Source organism: Prionailurus viverrinus, chromosome D2 (assembly GCF_022837055.1).
Source record: "Prionailurus viverrinus isolate Anna chromosome D2, UM_Priviv_1.0, whole genome shotgun sequence".
In the NCBI taxonomy this organism is placed as follows: Eukaryota; Metazoa; Chordata; class Mammalia; order Carnivora; family Felidae; genus Prionailurus; species Prionailurus viverrinus.
In genome coordinates, this window is record NC_062571.1 from 71,210,912 (window position 1) to 71,229,141 (window position 18,230).

At 50.7% G+C, this 18,230-nt stretch overlaps 2 protein-coding genes across 11 annotated transcripts in view; one reads left to right on the top strand and one right to left on the bottom strand.

The window, feature by feature from the left end:
- The window catches only part of HABP2 (hyaluronan binding protein 2), a 32,575-nt gene extending 24,744 nt beyond the window's left edge, over positions 1-7,831 (top strand). The window contains exons 8-13 of the mRNA XM_047826150.1: positions 752-849; positions 1,963-2,212; positions 3,247-3,389; positions 4,148-4,282; positions 5,902-6,047; positions 7,667-7,831. Of these exons, the coding sequence (XP_047682106.1) occupies positions 752-849; positions 1,963-2,212; positions 3,247-3,389; positions 4,148-4,282; positions 5,902-6,047; positions 7,667-7,831 (937 nt within the window). The remainder of the gene's footprint in view (positions 1-751; positions 850-1,962; positions 2,213-3,246; positions 3,390-4,147; positions 4,283-5,901; positions 6,048-7,666) is intronic.
- Positions 7,832-8,132: 301 nt separating this feature from the next.
- Positions 8,133-18,230, bottom strand: part of NRAP (nebulin related anchoring protein) — a 76,687-nt gene continuing 66,589 nt past the window's right edge. For all 10 annotated transcript variants that reach the window (XM_047824878.1, XM_047824876.1, XM_047824875.1 and 7 more), the window contains 7 exons: positions 17,364-17,468; positions 16,417-16,515; positions 15,006-15,110; positions 11,578-11,685; positions 9,367-9,678; positions 9,079-9,210; positions 8,133-8,501 (listed from right to left, as the gene is read on the bottom strand). In XM_047824878.1, the coding sequence (XP_047680834.1) occupies positions 8,397-8,501; positions 9,079-9,210; positions 9,367-9,678; positions 11,578-11,685; positions 15,006-15,110; positions 16,417-16,515; positions 17,364-17,468 (966 nt within the window). In that variant the 3' untranslated portion in view covers positions 8,133-8,396. The remainder of the gene's footprint in view (positions 8,502-9,078; positions 9,211-9,366; positions 9,679-11,577; positions 11,686-15,005; positions 15,111-16,416; positions 16,516-17,363; positions 17,469-18,230) is intronic.

Genomic DNA, 18,230 nt, shown 5'->3' on the forward strand with positions numbered 1-18,230 from the left:
ACTTCATGGGGGAAATGTAGAGAATAAAAGGGAATGCCTGATGGGCATTACAGTCTCTGCCACAAGGATATTCAGGTTTTTCCAAGTAAGGATAATGCCATTTCTATCCCTGGTGATGATTGGTTACCTTCTTCCCCTTCTGCTGCCTCCAGACTGCTCTGTTGGCTTCCTCCACTGCTCTAACCAAGGCCAAGGACACATATAATCTGTGTATAAGGAGCAGGAATTTTTTTTTGTATGGATTTAAATTGGTTCCATTAAGCCGGAGGATTTCCCTTGTACAAAACACAAGTTACCTCCCGCCATCACTCACTTTGAGCTGTTCCCCTTGTGGAGGCGTCTTCAGACAGATGTCCATGGCAGCCTTCAGACAATTCCCACATATGCAATTTGGAGGTTTGGGCAGTGGAGCCCTACACTCACCACGTTTCTGTGGCTCTCTCACTTTCCTGACAAAGGACAATCTTCAACAGGGATCTCATTTCTTTTCGTACAAACAATTTGATATGTCCCATGGATCTGGCACAGGGCTTGTTAACTATTTCTTGGTCATTGGGATTCTCCTCTGGAAGTTAAGGTTTTGCCCCAAAACACTTCTATGCCAGCATCTGTTAACCTGTTGGATGAATGGAATGAAATGTGGTCCCAGAAGGAGCAAGGAACCTGGTACTCGCTTACCCAAAGGACTTTTAATGAGGGTCAGTGGGTTTGCCAAGCCTTGACGGTGGGCTATTTTCTGTTCCCATTTTAGAAACCCAGATGGAGATGAAAAGCCCTGGTGTTTCATTAAAATAAACAATGCAAAGGTGAAATGGGAGTACTGTGACATCCCAGCTTGCTCAGTCCTAGGTAAGACCGTGGCTGTCCAGAAGCCCCAGTCATGGTGAGATTGCCGATCCCTAGATGTATTTTCCTGACACCCCATCTCTTCCATCCCTAACCTTCCACCACACCTGCTTTTCCCATTGCCATCCCAGTGGAAACCCAGATGCCCAATCCTTTGCTCCCCTTCCAGGATGCCTAGCAAGCCCAGATACCTCTGTAAACTGAGACCAGTGATCCAACCATAAACTCCTGTCCTAACTCCCAGTCAGTGCACTCAGCAAATTTGTGGATCACTTGCTATGTGTCAGGCACTATGTCAGGCCTTCAGTTTACAGTGGTGAGCAAACATTGGCTGAGACTCCATAAATAACCATTCAGGACGCAACATGGACAGAGTTCCAGCCTCACAATCCTCCTGCCAGGCTTCTCTGGACTACCGCTCTACACACGTCTGGAATGTTTCACTCTCCCACCCTGATCAATGGGATTACCTCTCTGGATAGTTTCAATTCTGTGCCTTTTCTTTAATGGTCAGCTCTGTCTAGAATACCCCATCCTCCCTGTGATCTTGTCCATATCCAACATTCTTTAGAAATCAACTCAACTAACCCTGCCTCTGGGAAATCCTCCATGACCCTACCAAGTGAAGTGTTATCTCTGCCTCCTCTCAAACCCCATGGAATGGAAAGGGCACCACCCATACAACACTTACTGCACTCTCCTTTGTATGACAGTTATTTGTGCAATTGTCTTATGTCCCTCACTCTATTTCATCTGGATATCTCCCCTTACACATCAAGAAAGCCTCCAAAATACACGCGTACATTATGAATAGCTAAGTACATACCCAGTGATGGATTTATATATTTACACACACGTTTTTGTCTCCATATCAAAATAAGAAGCAACATCTTCATTGTTAATTCTATCGACTTGCTTTATATCCATCAATGTATTCAACACATATTAATTGCGCACCTACTGTGTGTCCACTTTGTATGCGTCAGAATGGTCTTTTAGCTCTGGAACTTGCTAAGCTGCTGGACTTGGAGTCATACCTCTGACAAGTTCCTTCTGAGGCCTTGGAGAGAAAGGGAGTAGCATGATTTGTCTTTCTTGCATTGCATTGTCTTTCAGACATTGCTGACCCAGAGGGAAGCCCCACAGAGCCTCTGTCCAAGCTTCCAGGGTTTGATTCATGCGGGAAGACTGAGATGGGGAAGGTCAAGAGGATCTACGGAGGCTTCAAGAGCACAGCGGGCAAGCACCCATGGCAGGCATCCCTGCAGACCTCATTGCCATTGACTGCCTCCATGCCCCAGGGCCACTTCTGTGGGGGCTCACTGATCCACCCCTGCTGGGTGCTTACTGCTGCCCACTGCACTGAGTAGGTGCCTGCTGAAAGCAGAGGCCAGGGTGACTCGAATCTCTGGGGGTGTTCTCTTCTTCCCATCTGAGCAGCATCTTGGTGACTCTGGCAGGATCAGAGAGTCTAATCTAGCTCTAAGGGCAAAAGAGTGGCTCCATAAAACCGGATGGAAAAGAACTACCACAGGCATTGCACGTGTTATGACAGTTAATCCTCAAAACTATCTACTGAGGGAAGATAGGGGTTTTTACTCTGATTAATTGTGGTATACCCAATGCCGAGTACAGGTCTTCATACAGAGCAAGTGCTTAGTAAATATCTGTGCAGTGAAAAAGTTGATTATTATTCCCATTTCGTAAACAAAACCCTGGGTCTTGGGAAAGTTTGGCACCTTGCCTGAAGTCATGTGGGAAGTGAATAGGTAAGTGGGATATGAACCCGGATTTACCCGTTTCCTTAACCTTTCCAGCCTGGCCTTGAATAGAAAAATATAGCATGCTCCCATCTGATGCCATTCCCATGAACCTCCTGGTGTCTTCAGCCATGACTCCTGGATGGCTTAGAGAAACCAGTACCTACTGAGGAGCCTGAATTATCACCGCTTCCCCTGAGTTCCCCAAGTTCATGGTCAGGCCTGGTCCCACATAGCCCAGGTTTTGGTGGTGACCTTGAAGGTCTTCCAATCCACCCTGGCATTAAACAGTTTCTTCTGGGATTCCAGGAGATGTTCCTCAAACATGCAAACATTAGCCTGTACAAGGAATAGTTGTTCAAGAAGTCAATTGGCTGCTCTTTAGCAAATCCTAGGGGCAATGGAAGGTCTCCCAGGAAATATGAGATATATGTTTCCGCTTACATTTGTAGACCGGTCCATTAATAAAGCAGCTTCCTCACATTTTCTTATTTGGGCCCACAGCAGAGTTCCGTGAGCAAGATGACAGTCACAGATGATGCCAAGGCTGCAGAAGGTCAGGCCATCCGTCCAGGGTCACACAGCTCACTAGGAGCAGAGTCTTGGCTTCAGTCTCTTACCATCTCACCTTCCTTTGCAGCATAAAAACCAAACATCTGAAAGTGGTGTTAGGGGACCAGGACCTGAAGAAGACAGAATTCCATGAGCAGAGATTCGGGGTGGAGAAGATTTTCAAGTACAGCCACTATAATGAAAGAGACGAGATTCCCCACAATGATATTGGCAAGTGTCTTCTATGGTGGATCTCCCATGGGTCTTGTCCTGGGCGGATTTCACTACTGATGGAAAGCTGAGGTTTGGTTCTAGAAGATGTTCTTATCTTTTTGGTCCCTCACAGACTCCATAAGGAAGAGAATTTATTCCAGAGCCTTTTAGTCCTAAAGGTCTGTGTTAGTGTTATGATAAATGAGGGGAAGAGAAACTAGCAACACTGTGTTGTGGAAAGAGCTCAGCCTTGAATCCCAACTCTCTCATTTACTAGCTGACTTCACCTCCCCAAGCCTCAGCTCCCCTTCTATAAAATGGGTACACTTGTGTACAACGCTCAGCTTCCTATGTGTTAAATGACATGACGTGTATGTGTCCCCGTGTACATCAGGCACCTGGGAGGTACTCAGGTGTGGAGGCGATAATGTTAAGCTACTGGCTGTTCAGTAGGTACGTTCTCCATTCCTGGGACCTGACACTCTCTCTCCTTCCTCACTATCTTTTTCTTTCCCCCTCTTGAAGACTATTCTTTTAAAAAATGGATTAGAAATTATTTCAAACTCAACTGTTATTTTTTGATATTGCTCTCATCCTGAAGTCCTACTCCTCCCCTGGTGGAAGTTAAAAGAACTCAATGACTGAGGAGGAAGTCATTAGTTTCTCGGGTATTGGGAGTGGGGCTTTGCCACGTCTCCCTTCCGATCGAGTTGAAGCTAGTGCTCCTTTGGCAGAGAGGACCCCATCGCTCATTTCCTCTTTTTCTCCTTACCTAGCTTTGCTCAAGCTAAAGCCGGTGGATGGTCACTGTGCTCTGGAATCCAAATATGTGAAGACTGTATGTTTGCCCGATGGTGCCTTCCCCTCTGGGACTGAGTGCCACATCTCTGGCTGGGGTGTGACAGAAACAGGTGAGTCTGGCCACGCATTCTCCTGAGACTCAGGTAAGTTGCATCAACCAGAGAAGCAAGGGTCAAACTCAACTGCCCTTCTGAACTTGACATCATGTTCCATTGAAAATGTATTACCAAAAAAAAAAAAAAAAAAGTATTACCAAAAATAAGAGATTGCCTCATCACTAAAGCTCTAGTTAAATCTCATCAGTCTTTTTATCAATGCTAGCTTCTGATGGGATCCTTGACGTCCATCAAGCATTGATACTGTATCCATGGAGATCTTTCTCCTTCCTTCCCTAGGCAGATTGGAAAGAGGATAGATAGATCATAAAGAAGATGGGTTTGGCATCAGACAGACTTGTGTTAGGTTCTTGGCTTTGTCACTTGGACAGCTGGGTTTTAGTTTCTCCATAACCACACTTACCTCCTAGGCTTGGAATCATGATAATAGGAGCTGATAGAATTCTATGGAGATATTCACTAAGTCAGGCCCTGGAGGGCAGGGTCCACTCTTGTTCATCGGTCTCTCCCATAGTGCCTTGCTCAGGGCTCACCACATCGTAGGCATTCTATAAATTTTTTTAACTCAAGCTATTGATTGGCCTCTAGGATGTGGTCTTTTTTATTTATTTATTTATTTATTTTTTTAACTTTTATTTATTTTTGAGACAGAGAGAGACAGAGCATGAACTGGGGAGGAGCAGAGAGAGAGGGAGACACAGAATCTGAAACAGGCTCCAGGCTCTGAGCTGTCAGCACAGAGCCTGATGCGGGGCTCGAACTCACGGACCGTGAGATCATGACCTGAGCCGAAGTCGGACGCCCAATCGACCAAGCCACCCAGGCGCCCCAATGTGGTCTTTTTAAAAAAAGTAACCACAGGATTAATTTCCTCATGTACCGACAAGATTATATTCCCTAACATATGAAATTCCGAAGTGTATTTCAAGTCTTTCTCAAATACTCAAAATAGATTTCTCTTCCCTCCAAATCTTGTCCTTAATGACGGAAAGCAAGAAACACTTTAAATAGACCTGTATTCGTGAAGAAAAGGTAGTGTAATACACAAATTTGTCAGAAGGCTTTTGGGAATGAAGGCTTCTGGTTAACCAGATCTGGGGGTAGCCAGAGACTGATCTTTGTAGGGATCTTCATTGTCCTGCACCTAAACCTTTCGATATCACTGTGCTGACCAGAGCAGACCGAGCAGAACAGAGGATCCTCGGGAAAAGAAATGTCTACTCTGGGAAGTGGGTCATCTAGAGGAGCAATCGGGCACTTGGTCCATCATTACGAATCTACTGTGTACCAGCCCTCTGCTAGGAAGTTTTAAAAAATGGCTTAAGCCACTATCCCTGCCCTTCTGATCTGATGGTCTAGCCGGGCAGACAGAAGAGGGAATAAATGATTCTGCTGCATTGTGATAAGCAAAGCAATGAGGGTCTATAAAACCACAGTGAAGGCCGGAGGCAAATGTCCCCATCCTTAAAACATGAAGCTCTTCTGCCCATCTCCCGGAAAAACCTTCCTTTCTGAGTTCAGAGCTGTGGCCCTCTTTTTATCAGTGCTAGCTTCTGGAGGGGCAGGTGTCACCCGGGTCCCCACAGTGGCAATCTCTTTTCTCTGTCCCACAGGGGAAGGGTCCCGCCAGCTCCTGGATGCCAAGGTCAAGCTGATTGCCAGTACTTTGTGCAACTCCCACCGACTCTATGACCACATGATCGACAACAGCATGATTTGTGCAGGAAACCTTCAGAAGCCTGGAAAAGACTCCTGCCAGGTCAGAGACTCCAAATGGCACTTGGGGAGGGAGACGTGGGCCGGGAACATACACCGGGCACAGAGGCCAGACCAAGAGCCCAGGGCTGGGAGGCAGTTTCGGAGGTCCACCTGCCATAAAGCTAAGGCACAGGCAGGCATACTTGTCCTCTGGCAAGTCGGAATCCACATCCATCCAGGATGATTGAGCATAGTAACTGGCAGGCGTGACACTGGTGAAGGAGCTGTCATTGTCTTCATTTTACAGATGCGCAGAGAAACGATCTGGGCCTACAGCACCTGGGTGGTGAACGGGCAGAGCAGGAATTTGCTTCGCTGTGTTTCAATGTGAAAATGGTGCTTCTGGCCTCAGAACGGGGCAGCATGTCTGAAAATCCCAGTACAGAACTATCCAAAAGACCAGTGGCTAGAAGGAGAAAGATGACAGGCCCAGAGAACTCATGATAATATTAACTAATTATTAGGCTTTGTGTGTGTGTGTGTGTGAGAGAGAGAGAGAGAGAGAGAAAGAGAGAGAGAGAGAGAGAGAGACATAGAGAAGGGGAGGGGGATTTAGGCCTAGCAAACTAAGTGGCTGAGTGGCTCCTCTGTAGCAACAGCCAACCTAGGGCCTGCCCGACACTCCCCAGGGGTCACATCTCACAAGAGACGTCCTTCCTAGACTCCGAGGCACAACCAAATTTAGAATTTTCTGCCTATCTCCTCCCAAAGGCCCCGCCCCCTAAGACCATCACATTGGGGAATTAGGCTTCAACATATGAATTTGGGCGGGGGCGGGGGGGGGGACACAAACATTCAGTTCATTACACCGAAATAATTCCCCGGTCTTGGGTGCCTAGTCTATAATATGGAAATCACGTCTACGTAAAATCCGAAGATGTGGCTAAGATCCGAAGAGCTTTAGCCACTGAAGATCCTATCGGTTGCCGTGTGTTAAGTGGAGATACGCGTTGAGAGCTATGTTTTCTCTCCATGCTCCTCCTGCTAATTTAACTGGGGGCTCAGTATGAGCCAGGCACCGTTCCAGGTGCTTTACAAACATTAACCCGTGCAAGAGCCAGGGCGGGTGGGGGATGGTCGGTTGCTCTCCCCAAGTTTGCAATGTGAGAAACTGAGGCCCAGTTGGCTGTCCAAAGCCTGGTCTGGAACCCGGAAGATCTAACCCCACAGACCATGTCGAACATGTGGGCCATGCTATTTCTACGCCCTGTCCTCCCCACCCTGTGCGTGGCCCCTTCGGGTCCCTTCAAGGGCTCTGGCCAAACAGGGCACTGCTCCCTACCGAGGCCCCTGCATGAATGAGAAGTTGAGGGCCCCTGAGAATTCACTGTGTGACTATGGGTCATGAGTAAGAGCATGGACGTGGGGGTGTGACCAAGGCACGTGACCCAGCCCCGTGGCTCATCTGCCAACCCCTCATGAACTCAGGGACATGTGTTGGCGTTCACATCTCTCCCTTCAGAACTCTGGGTCACATAAGGCATAGGAGGGTCCCTGCCAGCACTCTCCAGGGAAACCCACCGGGGTGACCGCACCCCCTGGCATCTCCTCATGGAAGGTGGGGGTGTCTCTGAAAGTGCTCTGATTCACAAAGCTGAACTCGCGTGTCTTTTCCCTTAGGGTGACTCCGGAGGCCCTCTGACCTGTGAGAAGAATGGCACCTACTATGTCTATGGGATAGTGAGCTGGGGCCTGGAATGTGGGAAGAAGCCAGGAGTCTACACCCTAGTGACCAAATTCCTAAATTGGATCAAAGACACCATCCAAAGGGAGACTAGCTTCTAAGGTGTCTTCTTAACCTGAGAGCCCATTCTCCTTAGCACCCAGACAAGGCACACCCTCATGGGCAGCACGGACACCCTGGGCGTCCCTGGGAGGCCATACAGCCAAGAGTCTGCGCCCTACACAGAGACAACGGCCGCCCAGCCTGGCGCATCCTGGACCAAGATATGCCAGAAGCAACGCAACCTGTATTTTGCTTCCCTTCAAGCGATGGTACCTTCTAGAAAACCACAGACTGCCTTTACCTCGGACATTTGCAAATGTGGGATTAAAGAATGACCAGAGCCACTGGAAGTCACCTTTACGTCTTTATTCCTCATGTCAGACACCCAAAGTACACAGCAGAACGGGTCACCCCCTTCCAGGATGACCCGGAGGACCGAAAATACGACATTCTCCGTAGCTTTCTAAGAGTCGTTAAGTAAAGCGGCTCAGGGAATGGGCTGGTGTGTCATGTTTTTTTGTTTTTTGGTTTTTTTTTTTGGCTTGCTGGAACAGAAGCATGTCTCTGGTGGGCACAATTCCTCCCCAGCCGCTCTCCCAAGAATCCTGGGTGGATGCCGCGTGCTCACAAGGGCAGACCCCTCCTCCTTTTGACGTGCAGAATCTCCATGGCGTCTGGGTTCACGTCCCCCCTCTGATTATCCGCGGGCTCCGCAGCCTCTGGTCCCCCCTGCAGGAATCAAACATACCTCCCTGAGTCCGAACGAAGCTTCCGCCCCGCTCCCACACGCGAGCTGCCTAAGATGCCCCCGGAGCATTTAAAACGTTCTCCCTCCCCTGCCCTTCCCCTCCTCCACCCTCCCCAAGAAAAACGATCCTCGAGGCAAGAAGGAGAGCGAAGCAAAGCCAATCTCTCATTTAGACGTGGTGTCTTTCTTCTGAACAAAGCAGGGTTCAAAACCCGGACTGTTGCAGCCAGCGAGTCCCTGACCCTTTCTGCAAATGTAACGAGCAAGCAGTCAGCACAGCCTGGGCTTCCATGGCCCGGGATTGATGTAGCCCCGGTAGGTTTGTCTCCGCAGAACTAATGGCTGTGACTTCAGAGAAAACCCTGCAGGAAGTTTAACCCGGGTGTCATCCGCCTGGTCATCTCAGACCCATGAAATTAGGCGCCTTGCTCGAGCTGCATTTCACACTTCTTTAGAGCCGGCTGACCTTTGGCCAAAAATAAAGTTTGAAAAGAAACAACGAGTTTGCCTTTCCCCACGGCCGTGCCAGCCGGGGTGGGTCTGGAGCTTGCTACTCACGTCAGCCCCCCGGAGACCCAGGCCCCTCGCCTTGGCCAGTTCTGCCGCGCGCCGGGCCATCTCCACTTTGTAGGAGCCGGGAGGGGTCCAGCCGATACCTCTGGTCAGGTTCAAGTCTGATTTGTACTTGACCTTTCGGGGGAAGGAGGGAAGCAAGAGGAATAGGTCAGCAGGGTTTGGGGGTGATCTGGCCACAGAGTGGAGAATTCCACGTGGGGAAGGAGAGGCCGAGGCACAGGAGGAAGGGTCTCGGCCGGGCGGGGGCGGGGGGGGGGGGGTGCAGCTCACATCGCTTTGCAGCTGGTGGGCCTTCTGCGCGTGCTTCAGGCCCAGCTGCTCGGGGTCGCAGGTGGGCTGGGGCAGGGGCTGCCTGTAGCACACGTCGCTGGCCAGCTGCTGGCTCCTCCTGGCCTGGAGGAGGCCGGGCTGGTCTGGGCGGCTGTGGAACTGAGACCGACGCTTGGCGAAGTCCTTCTTGTACTCGTTGTCACTCTGGAGTTTGCCGACGTTGAGGAAATGCCTCATCCTCGGGTCGTCCTGGACGCTGCGGTACCCAATCTGCTGGCCCCGGTCTCTCAGGAAGGCCTCTTTATACCGGAACTGCAGGTCAGAGGAGCAGAGGGGGGTCTTGGGTGCCTGCCTCCCCTCCCCCGCCAGCCCCCCGGGGTCTCAGCAGGAAGTTCAAGGATGGGGGAAGGGCGCAGCTTCGGATTCAGGTACACCTGGGATCTCCCCCGCTGCTACCTTCTAGCTCTGTGGCCTCGGGCCAGTGACTGAGTCCCTCTGAGCCTCAGTTTCCCCACCTGATAAAATGGGAGAATGAACCTCCGCCCCACGGGACACTGACGGGATTCAACGAGCTGGGGGCTAAGCTTCGCGTCTGGCACAGGTTCACGCCCACCGAGTGGCGGCTCTGGGTGTTATTGCCGCCGTAATGAACCCAACAGGAAGAGGAACGCGCCCACTCTGTCAGCAGCCACTCTTCCCTTGATTTTTTCCAGCTTGCAGGGACCCGGGCCCCTCAAACCATCTATAGTGAAGGGCCAGATTCATTTCATCTTGCTTTTTATTTATTTATTTTTTTAATTTTTTTTTAACGTTTATTTATTTTTGAGATAGAGAGAGACAGAGCATGAACACGGAGGGTCAGAGAGAGAGGGAGACACAGAATCCGAAACAGGCTCCAGGCTCTGAGCCATCAGCACAGAGCCCGACGTGGGGCTCGAACTCACAGACCATGAGATCATGACCTGAGCCGAAGTCGGACGCTTAACCGACTGAGCCACCCAGGCACCCCTTGTCTTGCTTTTTAAATTGCCAATCCGTCAAGGTCCCAGATGTGGTTCTACCGCACCTGCAGTGGGGTGCCTTGTGCGTGTGACGACACCCAATGCGGCCCCTGCCCTGCTCAAGATAAGTCCACCGGGCACATGCTTGGCTGTCACCATAGCTAGTTGCTGCAAATGTTTCTAAATGCTTGCCCTTGGTTTCTGTACTTATTGTGGGCAGAGACAAGCTGTTCGTGATCAATGATCCAGTCAGTGATGCCTTCCTCTTCCATAACAATGGCTGCCATGTTTTGAACACCTGTTATTTGCGTGACACTCTGAACTATTTTGTTTTCACTCCTACAACAGTCCTAGGAGATAAAAATTATACCCGTTGCTCATAGATGTAGAAATCTGCCTCCACAGAATGTGAGCAACTTGCCCAACCCCACGCAGCTGAGTCCTAAATGACTGAGCCCGGACTTTAACTCAGACGAGTCGAGGTGGAAAGCTCAATCTCTTTCTACCCTGTCACGCTGCACTTCAGCTAAAAGTGCTTTTATGTGGATCAACACATCAATCACATGTTGATTGACCTCTCGGTACACACACATCAAGTTTTAAGAGTGTCTCTCCTGAGAGTTGTCTGGGTGGCTCAGTCTGCTAAGCGTCCGACTTTAGCTCAGGTCATGATCTCGTGGTTTGTGGGTTCGAGCCCTGCGTCGGGCTCTGTGCTGACAGCTGGAGCCTGCTTCAGATTCTATGTCTCCCCCTCTCTCTGCGCCTCCCTCTTTTGCACGCTGTCTCTCTCTCTCTCTCTCTCTCTCTCAAAAATAAACATTAAAAAAATAGTGTCTCTCTTGGGGCGCCTGGGTGCTCAGTCAGTTAAGCGACTGGCTCTTGACATCTGCACTGTGACACTGCACAGCCTGCCTGGGATTCTCTCTCTCCCTTTCTCTCTGCCCCTCCCATGTGCCTCTCTCTCTCTCAAAATAAATAAACTTAAAAAGTTAAAAAAATAATAAGAGTGTCACTCTTAAGAGAGAGAAAGTGGGAAAACGACCCTCCCCAACTTAAAACTTCTAGCTAAGATTCTGGGAGATAAGACCTATTTTTAATTTCATTGGAAATATTTGTTCAGTTTAGGTTCCTGGTGGTTTTCGTTTTCACAGAACTGGGGAAACCAGTCAAAACCCTCAGTGACAGAGGGAGACAGAGCCTGAGGTCTTACGTCACTGGCGATCTCTCTGGACGCGCGGGCAGTCTGGAATGGAATGGCGTCCAGCCTGAAGTCATAGCCGACAGCCCGCGTCTGTTCCCAAGAGTTTCTGTAGGCTTTCTAGATGGCGAAAACAAAGAAGCGAACGAGCAGGGAGTGAGAATTCCGTATCTGGCATGTTGTTAGTTCTGAGCAGGAACAGATCCTAAACACACACCCTTGCCCTTGCAGGGGCCCAAGGACAGAGCCACGGCCCCGCATCCACCCCGAGGACCTCCCCAGCTCTGAGCCTGGTGGGACTGGCCACGAAGGGCCGCAGCTCTAAGCCCCTGGCTTGCTCATCAGGCCCTGCCCTGGCGGGTCTGGGCTCAGCGAGTCCGGCTCATTCGCTACATCCTGTTGGTATGAGGGGCCCCTGCCCCACTCCTCCCTGTGTTTGCATTCGCTTTCAGTGCCTCAGGTTTGCAGCTTCCAAACAACAGAACTCAAAGTTCGAGAACTCTGTTTCTTCAGATACGCGGAAAGTACTATTCCTTAGGTCCCGGCACCCATGGGTTTGTTAGCTCCAAAGACTCCCCGGGGGCCCCTCGGCAGCTCCCAAAGCCACGTGAACCCATCGCGATGAAGCGGGCTGTGTCCCATATGCACCCCATGAGGATGCACCGAGGGAAGAGCCTTCACCTGCATTAAATTGATTGCCAAGAACCTGACCGAGTTCCTGACCCATGTTATTTCACATCTTCCTCTTTCATTTTTCCCCTTTTGAAGCTGTTCTCACACACCCTCCAGGAGTCTGTAATCACACCCTCTTAGTCCTCAGGTAGACCCACATAACCGATAGAGCATCAAAATCTCCCATGCCTTCATGTAGCTAATAATTTTTTTTTTTCAAGATAAGGGAATGGTTCAATGAAAGGAACCATCTGGAGATCCCAGTGGAGGGCTGTCCTTTATTCAGCCACAGAGAAGGGAGACAGCAGGCGAGGCACATCAGCAGCAGACGACAAAGTGACAGCCCCAGACCGTGTCTGTGGCTCACTCTTTCCAAGAGCCCCAGCGGGTCAGAAGGCCCTTTAAGAACCTTACTTTTGTCACTTGGAAATAGAGGTCAAGCCTGAGGCTCTGTTCTACAGGGGATTGAGGAGATTAAGCAAAGCAGGGATGGCAGATAAAAAGCAAAGTGCCTCACACGGCCGCACACCTGGGCCCGGAACCAGAGGGGCCCATGGAGGCTGAGCCAGGCACGGCCGAGCTCCGTGCTTTTAGGTACCGCCATCCATCACCTTCACCTTCATCACGGCCTCCACCTCCAACACCCAACGCTGCCAACCACGAGCCAAATACCTACTGCGTTCAAGGGCCTAGAAATACAGAGCCCGTAACCATTGGGGCAATCACCTAATCGATGGGTCACAGACAGGGCCCAAAGGATTCCATTTCCCGGGTCGCCCCTGAGTTAAGCAGGCGTGACCGAGGGATACGTACAAGGGGAGGAGCGTTCAGATAAAGACAGACCCACCGTCGCCTTTAGCATTATGCTCCCTAATATGGCGGCCCAGCACACAGAGTCCCAACTCTTAGCGTCCCCTGGGAAGGTGATGGTTGGCGCCTTCCCAAAAGAGGGCCTCCACACCAGATCTGGGCTGGGTAGGGACACCAAGCTTCACTCCGCCTCAAACTCCCACGTCACCCCACGGTGGTGTCGGATGCGCCCCCGCTTCCGGGTCTCTGCAGCCGAGGGCCAACGAGCCAGTGTGGCCCAAATTGGGGTTCTCCCCAAGGCGCCTGCTCCCTTTCTCCTGCCCCCCTTCTCCCTGTATACTATTTGCTTGATTGTCATCACTTCCTCCCTGAGTTTTTTTATTCTGTTGAGGTTTCTGCCTTGCCACTGGGAGCCTTTACATTCCGTAGGCGCTTTGATTTGGAACCCTGGGCGTTTCTCTTCTTTATCACAGTGGGCACAGTTTTGTCCTCATCCTCACACATTAGAGTCATTTGATTTTTAGTTATTTCGGCTGCCTTACACATCTCAATGGCTTTCTTTGCCCAGGAAGGTCACTTTCCCTCCACATCTTCCTCACAGAGCACTTGATCCAATTGTGTGCATTCTACACGCCCCCGAAGAAGTGCTCTTTCAAAAGAGGTTCATGAGTTCTCCATATCCGCATGCCCCGGCGGCTAATTTCAGCTCTGGGACTCTACAGACTGGCGTCCCTTGTGAGCCGGAAGATGCGCCGTCACCGGCCCGGGGCGGCCGTCCTCCTTAAGCTGGCCCCCAAACGGACCGGCAGTCTTATCCCAGTTTTTCGGGGCAATGGGCCTCCAATAGTTCGTCAAACGGAGGCCTGGCCTTCTCCCATCCTTGAAGCATTAATGCGATGATGGCTGTTTTGTCCGAGCTCTGCTGAGGGGGAGGTCCCGCTTCCCCAGATGGAGGTCAGCCCACCAGAGCTGCCGTTCTAAAATTATCGCTCGCACATCCCTCAAAAGCATCAAATGGTCATAATAACTCATATTTACAAAGCCCCGTCGCATTCACCGCGTGGGATCCCACAGGGCTTTACAAACGCAACAAACTAATACACACGCTAACTAGAAGGCGCCTCTCGCCAACCCCTGCGAGGCGGCCACCTCTGGGGTGCACGGTAGCAGCTGTTGATCTGCGCGGAGCCCCAGGACACAATGGCCGGGCCGGGGAGGGAAGAATGGCCGGACTCTGGGAGGCCCCGCGCTGCCCCAGGCCGACACACTCAGCCTGTGTTATTCTGATCTGACGGCGTCTTTTGATTCTGCCGCCTGGCTACCTGTTATCCCAGGATCACAGCTCTGCTGGCCGAGCGGCTGCCTATTCTATTACAACCGGGGGCCTCCGACCCCTGCTAACAACAAGCCTGGGTTTACGAAACAGCATCTTGGTTATGCACGCAAAGGGCACACATCTAAGGGACACGGAAGTGTTGAAGGCCACCGCCTCGCACACAAAGGAGACTGTGTTTGTGCCCGATGGGCGGCAACCGCAGTGTCTTTCCAAACTGTGCGGTGAGAAAGTGCCACGGCGTCTCCAAAGTCACCCTGCTCCGAAGGGCCGAGGGTACGTGTCCGGGAAAGAGACAGAGCAAGCGTCTGCCCCTGCCAGGGCCAGGAGAGCGCACGACTGAGGTCTTTGCCGTCCTGCCCAGAACCAGAATTTCCGAGCTGGGAGGAACCACAGGCATCGGTTCGCCCGGCTCCAACCCATTTTCCAGTTGAGGAAACTGAGGCCCGGCGAGGAAGGTGGCTCCGAGTCGCACACGTGGTCTGTCTCACTCTCGGTCCCGTGTTCTTCCCGACCCAGGTCCTCCCTCCTGGGACTTTTTCTTCCCCAACGAGTAACATCCAGCTCGGGTATGGATACATTTACAAATACACTTACACACCACATGAACGGCTGCTTCACTTACGTCACTCAGGCACTGTGCGTTGAGGCGGGCTCTGGTGAAATCGGGGTGGTCGGGGATCGGGGTGTATCTGTGCAGGGACTCTGCGTCGCCCGCCCTGTACAGGCGCTGTGGGTAAGACAGGCTCACGGTAAGTGCAGAACTGCACCGGGTGAAGTGACAGGCGGAGAACAGGCGGACGCCCTTCCTGCCCCTCCCACCGAGTGCCCACCATCGCGGGGGCAGAACCCAGCCCAGCACGTGGAGGGCCTCCCGCCAGAACCCAGAACCCACCGGCTGACCATAGGGGCCCGTGTGCCCAGAGTCAGGTGGGACCGGCTGGTTTTAAATAGACCCTGTTTAAAATATCCATCAAGATCTGCTCCAAATGGGCCCCAAACCAGTATCCTGGTTGGCTACGCCCGCGTGTTTCACAATGGTATAAGGTGTGTGGATATTTTGAGAATCTTTGCAACTGAGCATTGTTCAAGGTTTCTACTTGTAACGAGATGCCTTAATGCCCTTGCTGTTTGACGTGAATAATAATAAAAAGACACAAAGGCTAACAAGTCTTTTTTTTTTTTTTTTTTACCATGAAATGCCTTAAGATGTTTCCAGAAAATTAAAGTTTTCATAGTCTACCTGGGTCCCAGGAAGACACAATTTTAAAACTCGAGCTCTCTCTTAGTTCCTATTTTTAGAGCACTGATCTAAGAGTTGCAAACAATTTTAGGAAGGGATTGAGCCTCATCTACTTTTAGAGAGGAAAATACAGTATTCTGATCCTTTTCCAAATTCATCTTGGACTTCGCCAACACGAATGTTTCGGCACAACATTTAGACTCTGTGTGATGAGGGGTCAGCTTTCTCTGTGCAAAATCAAATCCCTTGACAATTTCAGAGAAAAAAATATTTAACTTCCTATACTCCGAAATAAATACAGGAGAGAAGAAATGAGGTTAAATCATACGGAGTAAAAGCAGAAAGAAGCTTTTAACATGGCTCTTCTTTTTTTCTAACTGGGTTACGTTCAGCCTTTAATTCCATTACCATCTATCGATAATTGAGACGAATCTCTCTAACGTTGACGAAAAGATCACCAATAATACTTAGTATTGTTATGATGGCGAACACGCCATAATAGGGGACACTTATTGAGGACTATGTTCCAGACACTTGCTAAAAGTGTCACACACATTTATTTATTTAACCCTCAGTTCGTTCACTTCATCTTATGAAAAGGTGCTCTCAGTGCGGTCCTTTCCAATAAGGGAGCGGAGGTTAGAAGAGAGAAGTAACTGGCCCTCGACCACCCAGGCAGTAGACAGAAGGTCTGCGCTCACAGCTGTCCCAAGCCCATCCTCTGAAGCACTGAGTACTGGGCGGCACACTACCCACTAGGGGGCACCTAGGACGAGTGATGGAAGATGCCCACCTCGTTGCAATGCAGGTAGCTGTTCTTGGCGTGAACCAGGTCTGGGGAGTCAACCACCGTGGTGAACTTGATACTGTCTGGTTTCTTACGGTATTTAGTCTGTAAGAAAAAGGCACAGGTTCCCATAAAACCGGTGAGCACCATGCATTTTTCAGCATGCAGCTTCACCGCACCACCTGCTCAGTACCAAATGGGCCAATGACACTACTGGAAAACAAGTCTCTCTTCTTGGCGGGTAGCTCACAGGGGTATACAAGAGGTCCAAGCGGCCCCTGTGATAAGGAACATTTTACCAGTATTTTCTCTCTCGAGAGAGAGAGAGACAGAGAGACAGAGAGAGACAGAGAGACAGAGAGACAGAGAGAAAGCTGCACAATAGCCTGGCTCATCACAATAAAGGAATTCAGTAGAGGGGAGAATTCAGCATCAGCAGGGTCCCAGTAAGGTCTGTTACTAAGAAATGGAAGAAGGCAGTGCCACCCTCAAGGGGACCCCAGGGCAAGAATCTCCAGGCCACCAGTACGGTGGGGAGTTGGGTTAAGGTAACCATTCCCCGTGCAATGCGTAACACCTTCTGAAATCAGATAAGCCCCAGACACTGGGCTCTCTGAGTAAACTCAGGAGGTGGATGGCAAGCTCTGTGCCCCCATGAAAACAACGGGCCAGCTTAGCTCGTGACTACCTAATGTGCCTACTGAGAATCTTCTAGCACATCATCTGTCTCTCACTGCCCAGTTGGGAACATGCCTTTAACTCCCCAGCAAGTGAATTCATGTGGAGGGAGATCTTGTTCAGTCCTGCCACTGGGTTGCAAAAGGCCAAGAAAAACACTGGGTGTCCAGTGGCCACGGGGCCCTCTTGGGATCTCCACCCTGTAAGCAGGTTCCCTCTGCAGCAGAAAGTGAACGCTATAGGTTGCACGTATGATAGGGTCGGGTTAGTGGTACCTCGCTGATGAGTTCTCCAGCCTTCTTTGCACACTCTAGCTGTGGGGAACTCAGCGTCAACCATCCCGTCCCCTTCATGCCCATCAGGTCTGACTTGTAGCGAAACTGCGGGAAGAAAATCATTGGCTTTTACCAAGAGAGTGTCTAAGACTGTCGGGGCATTCCTAGATCCTTGATTTGTAATAATGCTTCATCATGACGTGTCAACATCTTCATTCAGAGTGTGTCTGCACATCGTTAAGTCCAACCACGTGAGTTCATGCACTCTGCCAGGAATTAAATAATGGATCGTGCCTAAGATACAAGAAGACCCCACCTGTGAACTGGCAGGGTTAGAAGCCAAGGTAATGGATGCAAATGATCGCTTGAAGGAAGAGTGGAGATCTACACCCAAGCCCAGGCATCTGCCTGGATTATTTTGTTTCCTTCTGGCAGTGAGGTGACTGCCTGCCTGCCTGCCTGCCTGCCTACACAGAACAGTTTTGCCCACCTCCAGGCGACGAAAGGGCTTTGAGCTCTGGGTCAAACCTGCCGTGACGCGGAGCAAATCACTTTACCAAATGTGACTCAGTTTCTCTCTGTGACAGCTGAAGGTGGTAACGACCCTTCTGTGCTCAGGAGAACGCCTGAGGGTCCTCAGGAGCAAAAGCTGCTCTATGTGTTGGATCTGTTTTTGTCTCGTGGTGGTTTGGGGGGCCGGGGGGGCGGGCAGGAGGGCGTGGGGACAATTACAGCAGGACCCTAAGAAGGGCACAAGCTTAGATACAACCGGCCTACAGTATGGGAGCCAATTTAATCTTTTTGTGCCTACGTTTCCCTCCCCCTGCCACCGTTCCCCAGGATTTGCTCATAATGTCAAAACGGGCT